The 13,514-nt window shown below is 44.3% G+C and overlaps 1 protein-coding gene across 1 annotated transcript; it reads left to right on the forward strand.

Annotated features, from left to right (window-relative positions):
- The first annotated feature begins 4,651 nt into the window (after positions 1 to 4,651).
- Positions 4,652 to 12,936, forward strand: LOC309797739 (interferon regulatory factor 6-like). Its single transcript, XM_082646171.1, has 2 exons — positions 4,652 to 4,901; positions 12,650 to 12,936. Exons 1-2 carry the CDS (start codon positions 4,777 to 4,779, stop codon positions 12,915 to 12,917), a joined length of 393 nt encoding a protein of 130 aa, XP_082502297.1. The 5' UTR covers positions 4,652 to 4,776; the 3' UTR covers positions 12,918 to 12,936.
- The last annotated feature ends 578 nt before the right edge of the window (positions 12,937 to 13,514 follow it).

The raw sequence follows: 13,514 nt of genomic DNA on the forward strand, positions 1-13,514 counted from the left end.
ACCTGGCTATGACAATAAAGTCATACAATGTTTTTTCTCCTCCCACCCTATTCCAAGTGCCCCAGCTTCCCTCCCCAGAGGCAACCAGTTTCTTGGTGTTCTTCCAGAGATCTGCTATAAAAAGCTATACTCTTGAGCACTTGATGTGACTCTTTACTCTCTCCTGCTTTCCATGTCATTGTAGTCCTATGGACAGGTCTAGACTGTTCCCAGGTTCAGACACAACTGTGCCCTAGCTCCACCCAAGTGCTCTCATCATTGGCTCACTGAGCCCGCTTCTGAAAATATTTATATTAGCCTTTGACAACATAAAAGGGGATGCTTTGTGAAATTTTAACCTGAGAGTTCGGAATTGAAACATATTTTTCATGCCTCCAGTGAAAGTTCTCTTAGTAAAACCCACACAAAGAAGATGCATGTGCCAACTAGTGAAGGCCCTGGGAAAATTGTAATAAAGGCAAAATTTGTTCTTCCCTTTCTTCTTCTCACGCTCAGCCCTTCCTTTTCCCTCCTGCAGGGTTGTCTTTGCCCTTTGCCCTCAGGGACTCAGTATTTTCAGGGGTAAAAACAATCCAGGAAATAATCTTTTATACTAGTTTGTAAAGAGAGGCTGATGAATTAATGTTACTTGGGTATTTTCAATTCGGGGAGACTCCCTAGGATAACGATCTCAAGGGGTGGGAGGGGGGTGGCTGTCCCTTAAGACAAGATGGTCAGAGTATTCAGAAAAGTGTTAGTTTTTCTTTATTAAAAACTTTTTCTTTGGAAAATTTCAAGTATATACAAAAGTAGACAAAACAGTATAATACACTCCCATGTTCCCATCCCTCGGCTTCAATGCAAGGTATGCCCACCCACTACCCCTAACTCCCGCCCCTGTATTATTTTTGAAGCAAATCCCAGACATTGTATTATTTTATCTGTAAATATTTATTTCTAAATATCTAAAAGATAAGGGTTCTTTCTTTAACATAGCTACAATGGCACTATTTCACCTAAAAAAAAGATGATAACAATTATTTAATATCATCATGTAACCAGTCAGTATTCAGATTTCTGATTGTCTCATAAATGTCGTCTTTTTTTTTTTTTTACACTGTCAGTTGAACATGTTCTGCTGTTCTCTGTGTCTCTCGCGAATACATTGTGGGATTTAGAACTTTGATCAGATTTCATTATAGCTGATATTTTAGACTTCCATCAGGAGGCGTATACCGTCTGGTTGTCTTTCATTTTGTGATGTTACCAGTCATTGGTAGTCAATGTCTAAATTCGTGAATTCATTAGAGGTCACATTCTAATTCTATCATGAGGTGATATTCTAATTCTATCATTTCTTCTTCACTTACTTGCTGGACTATTTCTATGAAAGCAAGCTTTTCCTTCCCCTAAATTTTGCTTACCCAGTGGTACTGTTTGTATAGGAAAAGCAGAAGAAATGCTTGATTCTCTCCCTTCATTTACTAATTTTCAACACAAGGAGTCAATTCACTGGATCTTCTCATGTTGACCAATCAAGTTTTTTTTTTTAATTTTTAGTATCATTATGAACTCATGGAATTATACAAATTGATGTGTTTTAATCCCTTGCAAGTATTATGGTGTACGTGATTTGAAAGAGCATATTTGACATATAGTGATGTATTTGAAAAGACAAACTATGTCCTAATACAAACCACAGAAAGTAAACAGGAGTCTATCTGAGATTCTCAACAGAGCAGGGATGGGAAGGTGGGGAAGGAGCACAATTTGAGGATACAGATCAGATGCTGGGGAAGTTTGAGTTTTGAAATTTATGTGATAATATAAGTGGTAACAAGGGCACATGTGTTCAAGATATGTTGACAGGGAGCCATAAATAATCCAAAGGTATGACTCTCTAATTATGAAAGCTCCGACACCTCAGCTACTGATTTGGGAAGATTCTGGGGAAGGTGTGTGTGCACCCACACATCTGTCTCCTCCTAGATGCCTCAAATCAGACAGTCTCCTCCACCACATGTATGCATACATGTCTGTATACACCCCAAAGCCATCCAGCCTCTTCCTGAGAGTGCTGGCAGAAATCAGTCTCTCGCTACCTGTATAATGAAATGAGCTTGTTTATTCATTAAAAAAAATGTACTAAACACCACGTGCCAGGTGCTGTGCTAGTAGCTGAGGCTGGGGGAAAGAATAAGATCCATTCCAGCCTCTTCAAGGAGCCCTCAGCCTCATCCAGGTATGGATAAGTATGCAGACTCTTACGATACACTGTGATAAATGCTAAACTGATAGATGCTGGGTGCTAAGGAAGCAGCTCAGTCAGAGTTTTGGTGCTGCTGGGGGTTGGGGGCCGGTGGGGGAGGGTCATCTGCTGCCTTTGAGCGTTTGTCAGCCTGTCACGCTCATTGAACATCGGTATTGAACTTGAGATTAATCTAGATTCTAGATTTTAGGCTGTATGAGTTGTTTCAGCTGACTTCATGAACAGCATGTGTGTGTGTTCAAGACAGGGTATGAGGGATATAGGGCAACAGGAAATTAGAGAGCTGGGTAGTCATCGGATTCCACAGCGTTTATTGTGTAAGGAGCAATGAGTTTTCTAGGTGGAGCATGTTTTAGATAACGAGATTATGTCTGAAAAGAGAAAAGCTTTGTAATGTATTTCAATGCACTCTACATAACTTGAAAATGCAAAACACTATTATATATAGTGCCTACACTTTCTATTCATCTGTACCCAGAAGAACTATCCATTGTCAAACCCAGAGCCTGGCATAGAGTGACCTGTAATAATTATGTTTCCTCAAGCTTATCAGAGGTTGTTTTATATTAGGCCTAGCCTAAAACTGAAATATTTTATCAGATTATATTCACCTGACTGAGAACAAGGCTAAAATGCTACACTAGAGGGGATAAAGTTTTACCTCCCTCTCTCTAGTGGAATGTTGGTGTAACTACATTCTGTTTTTCACATTTTTCTGGCAGAGGCTTAGCAGGCAAACCTTCATTCATTTATCAAACATTTTCTAAACAGTTACCATGTTCCTGTCATAATGTTAGGCATTAATGATTTAAAAAGCTCAGACCTCAGGCTTTCCCCTTGAAAGACCTCATAGTCTAGTTGGGGGAGACAAAGCAATTAACAAATAATTATGTTGTCATGGGCTAGATTAGAAGGGTGTCTACAAAGGGTTTTAGGAACCCAGAAGATAAAGAAGCTCCTCTTGCTGCGGAGGAGAGAGGAAAGGTCATGGGGAGTTGCACAGAGGATGCACTGAGTCAGGGTTTCCTGGGAAAGAAGGTTCCAGGGAGAGGGAATAGCATGAGCAAGGTGGAAAGATGTGTTTGGAGAACTGTCTGTGGACCCTGTTGCTGAGGTGGGTGGGTGGGAGTAGAGAGGTTGGAGAGACGGACAGGTGAGGATTCAGCCAACTAAAGGCCTTGCATGCCTTGCTGGGGCATTGAGGCCCAATCCCATGTAAGGTGAGGAACCCTTAAAGGATTTCAAGCAAGGGGGTTATGTGAACCGATTTGGACTTCAGCGAAATCACAGTGATGTCTGTATGGGTGACAAGGACATTAAATCTTCCTTTCTGACGACTTCCTGGAGCAGCCGATTCGCTACTGATGCTGCCCACCTCCAAAAGACATTGGAGACTTTTTCATGTTTTGTTTGTTTGTTTATTTGTTTTCGGTACGCAGGCCTCTCACTGTTGTGGCCTCTCCCGTTGCGGAGCCCAGGCTCCAGACGCGCAGGCTCAGCGGCCATGGCTCACGAGCTTAGCCGCTCCGCGGCACGGGGGACCTTCCCAGACCTGGGGCACGAACCCGCGTCCCCTGCATCGGCAGGCGGACTCTCAACCACTGCGCCACCAGGGAAGCCCTATCCTGTGGTTTTTAAGTATCCCTGCACACTCTGCCTGTCTCTAGAGTATTAAGTCCAGTTGCGCTGTTTTTACCTCTTTGTTTATTGAGATTATTATTTACTTGCATTAAAATGTACCAATTTCAAAGGTACAGTTTGATTAATTTTGGTAATTGTATACCAGGTGTAACCACCACCACGGCCCAGATATAGAAAAGTTACTTACCCTTTAAAAGTTTTCCATCCCAATTTGCCCCAATTCAGTTTTGAGACACTTTATTGAGTTTTACTGCTTTCTCTAACATCGACTCTCCGGGTGATTTAGGAAAGTCACTTTACCTCTCTGGATGTGTTTTTGCTTTTATAACATGAAAAATGCCAGAACAGATGTGTTACCAAGGGCCCTTGCAATACTTTCAGAAAATGAGGGGGTAGGGTAAGGGCGGGAATCTCAGCCTTGCGTCCTCATTCTTCACACAGCACACGCATGTGGCAGATCCTAGTGGGAAAAGCCTGTGGCCGCATCAGAGAGAATTAGGTTTCCATCTCCTCTCTTGCTAGTGTGTGTGTAACCTTTTGTAAGCATCAGCTTTCTCATCTCCAATATCAGGCTTATTAACAAGGCCTATTTGTTTACTGTTGTGAGGATGAATTGAGATGCACCGGCAGCCTTAAATGTTAGTTGGTATTTGTATTATGGCATAATACAAAGGCACTGCATTCAACCATCTCAGTTACTACACGTTTATGCAGGCTGATTCTCACAGCCACGCCTGTCGTACAAGCGCGACGTAAAGCGGGTCTGCTTTATGGCACCCTGCTTCCGCCGTAAAGCGCCGTTGGCAATCCCGCGTGAGTGGGTTGACGAGACGACTTCCAGGTGAAAAACGCGATTCTTGGAGGTTGGCTGACTTGACGTCTTCCCCATGGTCAAACGCGGGAGCCGGAGCCGGAGCCGGAGCCAGAGCCAGAGCCAGCTGCTCAACTCCCTAACTAAAAAGCAGAAGAAGCATCTAAGGGATTTCGGCGAGGAGCATCCCTTCTATGACAGGTATGGAGAGGCGAGGCTGGGACCGGCGCTGCCGGCGTCCTTTCCCGGTGGGAGCCCGCGTGTCCCCGCGTTTGGTCCGCCGGTGCCCCGGGGGTAGTGACAGGGCAGCTCCCGCCGCGTGCCACGCTGCCCCGGCGCCGGCCTAGCTCGCCCGGGGATCCTGGCGGCTTCCCGCCTGAGATGGGGTTCTTCGCCGGTCTTCCTACCCTTTGTTGAGCCTGTAGTTTGATGCTAGACGGCACGCCTCCTGTGTGGCGACTGGGCAGAGATTTTATAAGCTTGTGTTCGTTTTCTATGTTTTTAAAGAATTGCTTGGGGGCTTCCCTGGTGGCGCAGTGGTTAAGAATCCGCCTGCCAACGGAGGGGACAGGGGTTCGAGCCCTGGTCCGGGAAGATCCCACATGCCGCGGTGCAAGTAAGCCCGTGCGCCACAACTATTGAGCCTGCACTCCAGAGCCCGCGAGCCACAACTACTGAGCCAGGGTGGTGCAACTACTGATGCCCGCGAGCCTAGAGCCCCTGCTCCGCAACAAGAGAAGCCACCTCTCGCCGCAACTAGAGAAAGCCCGGGCGCAGCAACGAAGACCCATAGCAGGCAAAAATAAATAAATTAAAGAAGTTAAAAAAAATAAAAAAAGAATTGCTTGGGGGCTTCCCTGGTGGCGCAGTGGTTGAGAGTCTACCTGCCAATGCAGGGGACACGGGTTCGTGCCCCGGTCTGGGAGGATCCCACATGCCGCGGAGCGGCTGGGCCCGTGGGCCATGGCCGCTGAGCCTGCGCGTCCGGAGCCTGTGCTCCGCAACGGGAGAGACCACAACAAGAGGCCCGCGTAGCGCAAAAAAAAAAAAAAAAAAAAAAAAAAAGAATTGCTTGGGACCCTCGACATCACCTATCTATTCAATGACCATGAGGAAAGTAATGTTTGGGTAGTTGTGGGCTCCTCTCTAAGTGTCCAGACTCTCAGTTATGATCTTAGTGCTCATCCCACCCCTTTGGGCTGCTTTATCAACAGTTAGAGGGATAGTCTACTTAAGAAACTTGCTAGAAAAGGTGAACCCCGAGGGCTTTTATTTGCCAAAATTTCCCATCTTTTGGATGAGAGCCTGTTACTGTGTGACTGTAGTATTTGTCATGTGGTCTTGTTAGACTTTTTCATTCGTCTCTTATTATCTATTTGGCATATCCTTCCAAAACCTGTCCAAATGCATATGGAGTTTTTACTTGACAATAGATATAATGTATTTATAACGGTATAGTCTGCCATGTTCATTTAAAGTTGTATCATTAGACTTTTCCTAATTGCTACATACTAGTAGTTAAAGTTTAACATTGCCTGTTTCTTCTCAGGGTTTCCAGAAAGGAAGCAAAACCACAGACTTGTCAACTGGTAATGCTTTATACCTTCTTTATGATAGTAGATTCTGGACTGTTACTTTTAAGATTATATATGGTACTAAAGTTTGGCTACATTTCCACTCTCTTTGATTTTAGATGTAAGCTATACTTTAGTAATATTGCTTAGTTTTAAGTGCAGATGTCTGTTAAAATGCCATTGTGATAACTAACATAGTATAGAGTATGAAACTGTCCTGAGAGATTAGCCTGTTAAGGAGGCTTACCAGAGGGCTCTTGGTGAATCCTAAGAGGGAATGTCGTGTTTGCTTAACATAAAATAGAGTGCAAAATCATCAAAGGTCTTATTTCATTACCACAGACTCAGAAATAAACTACACTTTTTTGTTGTAAGTTTTCCTGTTGCTCCTTTAAAGGTGCCAAATGTCTGACACATAGGTTAGATCGCCTTATAACCTAAAGCTCCATGTGTTTAGTTTGCTGTCTTCCCATGTGGAACATGAGCAGTTCAAAGAAGAGGAAGCGCTTCTAGAATCATAGCTAGATTAGCTGTTTTAAACAAATTTGGTGCTAGGTTTGGTTGAATAGATAGGACTGCGTATTTGCAGAAAAGCTAGTTTTTATCTAGAAAAGTCTGAACTTGGTTCCACTGTGGACCTGATGGTAGTCGTGGGGTAGCAACAAGAACAGTATAATTTTTGTTTTTAAAATCCCCATTTTCCTTTTAGTCAGAGAGTTTATAGATACTTCAAGTTCTGAAAGTGAAGCATAGAGTGAACCAGAACAAGTTTCTGGTTACAACAGACTACTTGCCACATTAAAGGATGTCTCCAAGGAAGATGAGGAGGAGGAAGAGGAAGAAGACAGTGTTCTAGATGAGACAGAAATGAATCTTGAAGATGGCGATAGTGACGTCATTGTGGAGGAAGAGATGGCAGTAGAGTCCACTGACATGCAGAAGAGTGAGTGTCTTTGATGTGGGTTTATCATCTTTGCAGGGACCACAGACAGATTGCCCCAGGGGCAGGGTGCCTTGTACCACAGAGCTGAGTGAAAGCACATGGATTCAAAGCAGAGGTTCTTAACATTGTTGGGCTCTGTGATATCTTCCAGAATCTGATGAAAACACAGGACCCTGTGGCCATAAAAATGCAGAAATGACATTTTTGCTTATGATTTCCAGGATTTCATCAATCCTACTTCAAATTCCCCTGATTGGGAGGAAAGGGAACATAATTCTGTTTTTGTAATGGTCTCAATTTATGAAAGAGATTATTGTTCCTGCCTTAGAGGAACCAAGTTGAATGGAAGATAGACATAAAATATACAAAACTTTTCAAGCATCAAATCTGAATGGAACCGATAAATATAAGTTGTTAAAGAGATGCAAAGTGGTCACATGCTGCCAGGGTGAATGAGGGGAGGCTTCAGAGAAGAGCTGGGACTGAAAGCTTAAAGGGACTCTGTCTTGCTCAGACATCTAGGTGACTACTGTTTTTTAAATTATTATTTTTTTTTTTTTCCATACGCGGGCCTCTCACTGTTGTGGCCTCTCCCGTTGCGGAGCACAGGCTCCGGATGCGCAGGCTCAGCGGCCATGGCTCACGGGCCCAGCCGCTCCACGGCATATGGGATCCTCCCAGACCGGGGCACGAACCCGTATCCCCTGCATCGGCAGGCGGACTCTCAACCACTGCGCCACCAGGGAGGCCCTTAAATTATTATTAATTAATTTATTTTGGGCTGCATTGTGTCTTTGTTGCAGTGCACCGGCTTCTCACTGTGGTGGCTTCTCTTGTTGTGGAGCATGGGCTCTAGGCACGTGGGCTTCGGTAGTTGTGGCACACGGGCTCTAGAGCACAGGCTCTGTAGTTGTGGCGCACGGGCTTAGTTGCTCGGCGGCATGTGGGATCTCCCCAGACTAGGGCTTGAAACCACGTCCCCTGCATTAGCAGGCGAATTCTTAACCACTGTGCCACCAGGGAAGTCCCCATAGGTGACTTTTTTTTTTTTTTTAAATGGTTTGCTGTTTTTTTGTTTAATTAATTTATTTTTTGTTTTATTTTATTTTTGGCTGTGTTGGGTCTTCATTGCTGCACGTGGCCTTTCTCTAGTTACAGGGAGCGGGGGCTACTCTTCGTTGCGGTGCGCGGGCTTCTCATGGCGGTGGCTTCTCTTGTTGCAGAGCATGGGCTCTAGGCACGCAGGCTCAGTAGTTGTGGCACTCGGGCTTAGTTGCTCCGCAGCATGTGGGATCTTCCCGGACCAGGGCTCGAACCCGTGTCCCCTGCATTGGCAGGCGGATTCTTAACCACTGCGCCACCAGGGAAGCCCACCCATAGGTGACTTTTTAATTTAACATTAAAATCAACTTTATTGAAGTATGAATTACATTCAACAAGGTGTACCCGTTCTAAGCATGTAATTTGATAAGTCTTGACAAATGTGTATATCTATATTGTCATCGCCAAAGTCAAGATACAGAACACTTCCAATACCTGCAAAAAGTTCCTTCTTGTCCTTTTACAGTCAGTTTCCCAGGCCTGGCATCAGGCAACCACTGACATGCTTTCTTTCACTATGTATTAGTGTTTCCTATTCTAGAAATTCATATGAATGGAAGCATACAACAAGTACCCTTTTGCACGTGGCTTCTTTGGCTCCTCATGTTGTTGTGACTCATCCGTGTAGCTCATATTAGTAATTCATTTCTTTTTATTACTGGAATAGTAGTCCGTTGTCTGAATATATCTGGGTAACTTTTTATATTCTATTATCTTAATGCCTACTTGCCTTACTGTATTTTTTTCTATACTTTAAGGTGTCACACACCATTCTTAGTATTTTCATTCATCACTTGTACTCGGATAAAAAAATCGTTGCCTCAGACTTAGGGATTGTTTTAATTTTGTTGGTTTTCCAGTTTTCTTTCATGTTTTAGGTTTTTAAAAATGAAAAGTTTGGCTTTTTAAATTATAAAAGTAATATACATTTACTGTAAAAATTTAAGAGGGTAATATAGTTAACGTATATCTCCTCCACCCTGGGGTGAACACCTTTAACATTTTATAGAACCTTCCAGACTACTTTTTTATGGATATATGAGTGAATATATATTTGTGTGTATGTGCATAATGGCCTCATACATTTCTGTAAGTTACTTTTTTCTTTAATAATATAACGTGTGTAACTGTGGGTTACTGCAGCTAGAACCCTGGTGTCCAAGCTCCCAGGCCAAATCTCCTTCTACTACATTACACTACCATGGGGAGGTTTAAAAAAGAAAGGGAAAGTATGAAGGGTGATTTTTCCATAAATTAAATCAACTTTAAAAGGCGCATTTGGAGAGTCAGAGAGTACTGATATTGTTAGAAAGAAGAAAGGTTGAAAAGCTGGTTAAATCTCATTCAAAAGAAATCCATATGTACCACATTGTAAAAAAGAGAAGGAAGACGGCATTCATGATTACTGGGCTGGCAGGGTAGGGGACAGTTGCATGCTGGGGGTGGCTCTCGTACTGGCTCTTCCACTCTTCACACTTGTGCTCGGCCAGGGCCAGGGACTGCTGAGGGAGATCAGAGGAGAGGGTGGTGCCTTGGGGGTTCCAGGGGGTTGTGCAGCTGGCTCCCTTGCCACCCAGACTGCCCCAGGGTTCCCAGCCCCAAGGATTATGGAGCATCCCCACACCTGTTTGCTCTGCAGTTGCTGTCCTGCACGCATTTTCTCCTCCAGCACTTTCTGCAGTGTCTCCTTGGCCTTCTGCTCATAGCTGTTTTTCTGGCCTTCCATCCGTAATAGCAACTTATTCATTCCCCAAGAAGTGTATTTCTGTAAATTTGAGGCAATTCAACAAATACACGTTGACCTACTGTGTGCTAAAGCCTGAGCCGGGATACAGAAATGAAAAGAAATTGGTCCTTGCCCACAGGGCAGAGATGTCAGTAATCTGGTGGACCTTCGTCCAGGCTGGAGGCAGGCAGGGAGAGTCCCTCAGGTGATGTGAGAGGTGAGTGGGGATAAAAAACTGCCCTGGGCATGCTGGGCATTCTCCCCTAGGCCTTCCACAGGCATTTGAAATCCGACATTTCCAAAGGGAAATCATCTTTCTAAACCTGCTCCTATCTCAGTGGCCAGCATCACCACCCACCCAGTCTCCCAAACCCTAAACCAGGGAATCATCCTTGATTTCTCTCTCACCTTCTTCAAGGAATCAGTTCATCATCAAGCTTTGTCAAGTCAGCGTCTTTAACGGCTCGTTCGTTACCTGTATCCTCTATCCCTACTGCCACCTCCTTAGTTCAGACCCTAGTGACACTATTATATGGATTATATAGAGACTATGTGTTATCTTCATGCCTTGCCTCCCTTCAAACCCTTTTCAGTCCTGCAGCTAGAGGGTTCTTTCTAAAACTTAAATCTGATCACATCACAACCTGCTTAAATCTCTCAGTGGTTCTCAGTGTTCTAAGAATCAGGTCCAAACCCCTTGGCATGGTTCCTACTTACAAGCCCAGACTTTGATCTCATGCTGCCTCCACGCAAGCTGAACTGCTTGTAGGTCCCCTAAGCACTGTGCTTTTCAGCCTCTGCCTTTGCCCATAAAGCTTCTTCTGCTTAGAGTATCGTGACCCACGCTTCTCACCTGGTTAACTTCTACCCATGTTCAAGATGCAGCCCTAGAATCATAAATTCTGATAAACTTGGCCAACCATACCTACCCCCCGACTCTTTATGGATTAGGCAGTTTTACTGGTGTTCACATAGTATCTGTATTTCTGATCTGTGGACTCATCTGTCTCCTTTAAGGGATTGTAAACTCCTTTGGGGCAGGGAGCATTTTTTAAAAAATAAAATTATTTTTGTAGGCTTGGGGATCTGAACAATAGTAAAGTCAAGTTTTAAAAATGAATACATTTGTATTTTTAGAATTTCTCCTGGCTTCAAGGTCAAAAAGAAAAAGACACAAGAGCAGCTTTGCAAATTCACTGGGGGTCTTGCCTTTCCAGTGCTTTTCATTCTTACGCCCTGTGATTTTTGGGAAAGCAGGAGCCTTTTACTGTCGATTCTGGGTTACCCAACTGGGTAAGAGATAGTCTAGATAATGCAGATTTAGAGTTCAATATCAAATCATTTCCATTTAGCTTTGGAGTCATCTGAAAATTTGGATTTAAATGTTGAGTGGGTCTTATGTTCTTGGAATTGTCATTAGAAACCAGATACAGGAGTTACTGGTTGAGATCATACATGGTTATGTCCAGGTTATTGGACTTAACCATGCTGGTCACTGACCAGCTTTATCCCCCTTTGAAAACGAGTAGACTGGCATTCTGGATTATATGTCAGTCTCTTATGAGCTTGGTTGGCATTACTGAAAAAATAAAAGTTGTGGATCCGCAAACCCATAGACTCTATAGGCTATGTTCCCCTGCAGAATTCTAACTACACGGCCACCTTATCTTCCTAACATCAAGTGGGAGCAGTCTGGCCGGTCCATCTCGTTCTCTTGATCTTGAGTCCTCTGCAAAAGACATCCCCCTTTTCTGCACCAGCACGTACGTCACAGCCCTGAAGAAAGTGTAGACATCTGAGATACGTTAACAGTGGGGGAGGGCTGATATCCCGTGAACAGACACATAAATGCCTGTTAGACCTGGAAATTGAAAACCAGAGAGGCGGGGCCCCACTGGTTTTGGCCCAGGCCACCAGCCCCTGGTGTTCCCAGCAAAATGTTCCCAATGTGGGAGTTTGAGGAAGCAGGGAAAGGCAGGTGGTGTGAGTTTATTAGGACTTGAGGCCCTCAGCCTCGCACTGAGGCCAGCTGAACCCCCAGAGCGTGCTTCCTGCCCTCCTATGGGCTGCTACTCCTAAAGGTACTTGGTTTCAACAGTTATTTGTGCATCAGATTAAAGACTGAAGGGAGAGGGAACAGCAAGCCTAAATTCTTCATATCATACGCCACCTCCCTTTCTCTTATTATATAAGCAATTCATGTGAAAAAAAAATAAGGCAAGCAAAACAAAACAAAATTACCTGAAGTCTTGCTATCCAAAAGTTACCATTAGTATTTTGGTGTATACTTGTTCCAGATTTTTCTTTATTTTCAACCCTTCATTAAGGCCATTGTAGTCTCGACAGATGCTGCTGGCACAAGCACTTGAGATGAGGCTCCTCTTTTTAAAATACTGTATTTGCATTTGGCTTAATTTGTCTCAGGCCCTGCCTTGCCTGGTCCCCAGCGTGGTGTTTTCTGCTGCAGTCTCTGTAAATTGGAGTTGGGGTGATGGGGCGGTCAGGCAGGGCTGTGTGTATCTGTGTCTGTATGAGGGAGGGCGGGCACACTTTCCAGTGTTTCTGGGCAACAAGCAGGCACGCACTGCGGTTTCCTATCCCTCAGGCCTGGGCTGTGGAGACAGGGGAAGTACCAGGAAGGGGTGGACGACCCCGACCCAGCTAAATGGAAGGCCCAGCTCCGCTGTGCGCTCAACAAGAGCAGGGAATTCAACCTGATGTACGACGGCACCAAGGAGGTGCCCATAAACCCAGTGAAGATATATCAAGTGTGTGACATCCCCCAGCCCCAGGGCTCTATCATTAACCCAGGTGAGGCCCCAGCTGCTGGGGAGAAGGTGGACAGTGTGCCAGGTTCCGGGCTGGACCCTTAAAGCGATAGTCGACTTGAAAGTCGCCTCGCTTACAATGTTGAAGACTGGTAAATAAAGCAAGAAATGCTGTCCCTAGAAAGAACCCAGAGAACAAAAGATATAAACTCAGCACAGTCTTCCTGCCCACCCAGTGGAACAGTAAAGCATTAGAAAGAAGAGGGGGTATTGAGTTCTATAAAAAATAACTTCTCTTGGGACTCAACACTGAGAAGAGAGGCCAGGTAGTTTAGAAGAAGGAGGGCTTAAAACTTAGAAGGTCTGAGTTATAAACCTCGGTCTTTCCATTTCACTACTTGTGGGACATTGAATCAAGTCATTCAACGTTTTGAGCCTCAGCTTCTTCCACTATAAAATCTGGGTTCTCATCTTTCCTGCGTATTTCAAAGGCTGTTCTAAGAATCAATTGCCATGACATTATGAAGGCTGTTAAGTTCTCTTTATAAATGATGGGTAAGTGATCATTTAATTTGTATGGTATTTTTCCTAGGAGAATACCACCTGATCCCTATATTTACTCAATGTTGAGCCAGTTCCGACTAAGAGCCAGATAATTTAGACTTGACCTCCAGTGCATCTAGTGAGGCTCTGCCATGAGGG

This window comes from Mesoplodon mirus (genome assembly GCF_964341445.2).
Source record: "Mesoplodon mirus genome assembly, contig: HAP1_SCAFFOLD_935, whole genome shotgun sequence".
Taxonomy (NCBI): domain Eukaryota; kingdom Metazoa; phylum Chordata; class Mammalia; order Artiodactyla; family Ziphiidae; genus Mesoplodon; species Mesoplodon mirus.

Bases quoted from the DNA above. Each gene is read 5' to 3' on its own strand.
- LOC309797739 (XM_082646171.1), top strand. From the start codon at position 4,777: ATGGTCAAACGCGGGAGCCGGAGCCGGAGCCGGAGCCAGAGCCAGAGC. The intron at 4,902-12,649 runs GTATGGAGAGGC...CCTATCCCTCAG, and splicing joins GAGCATCCCTTCTATGACAG to GCCTGGGCTGTGGAGACAGG.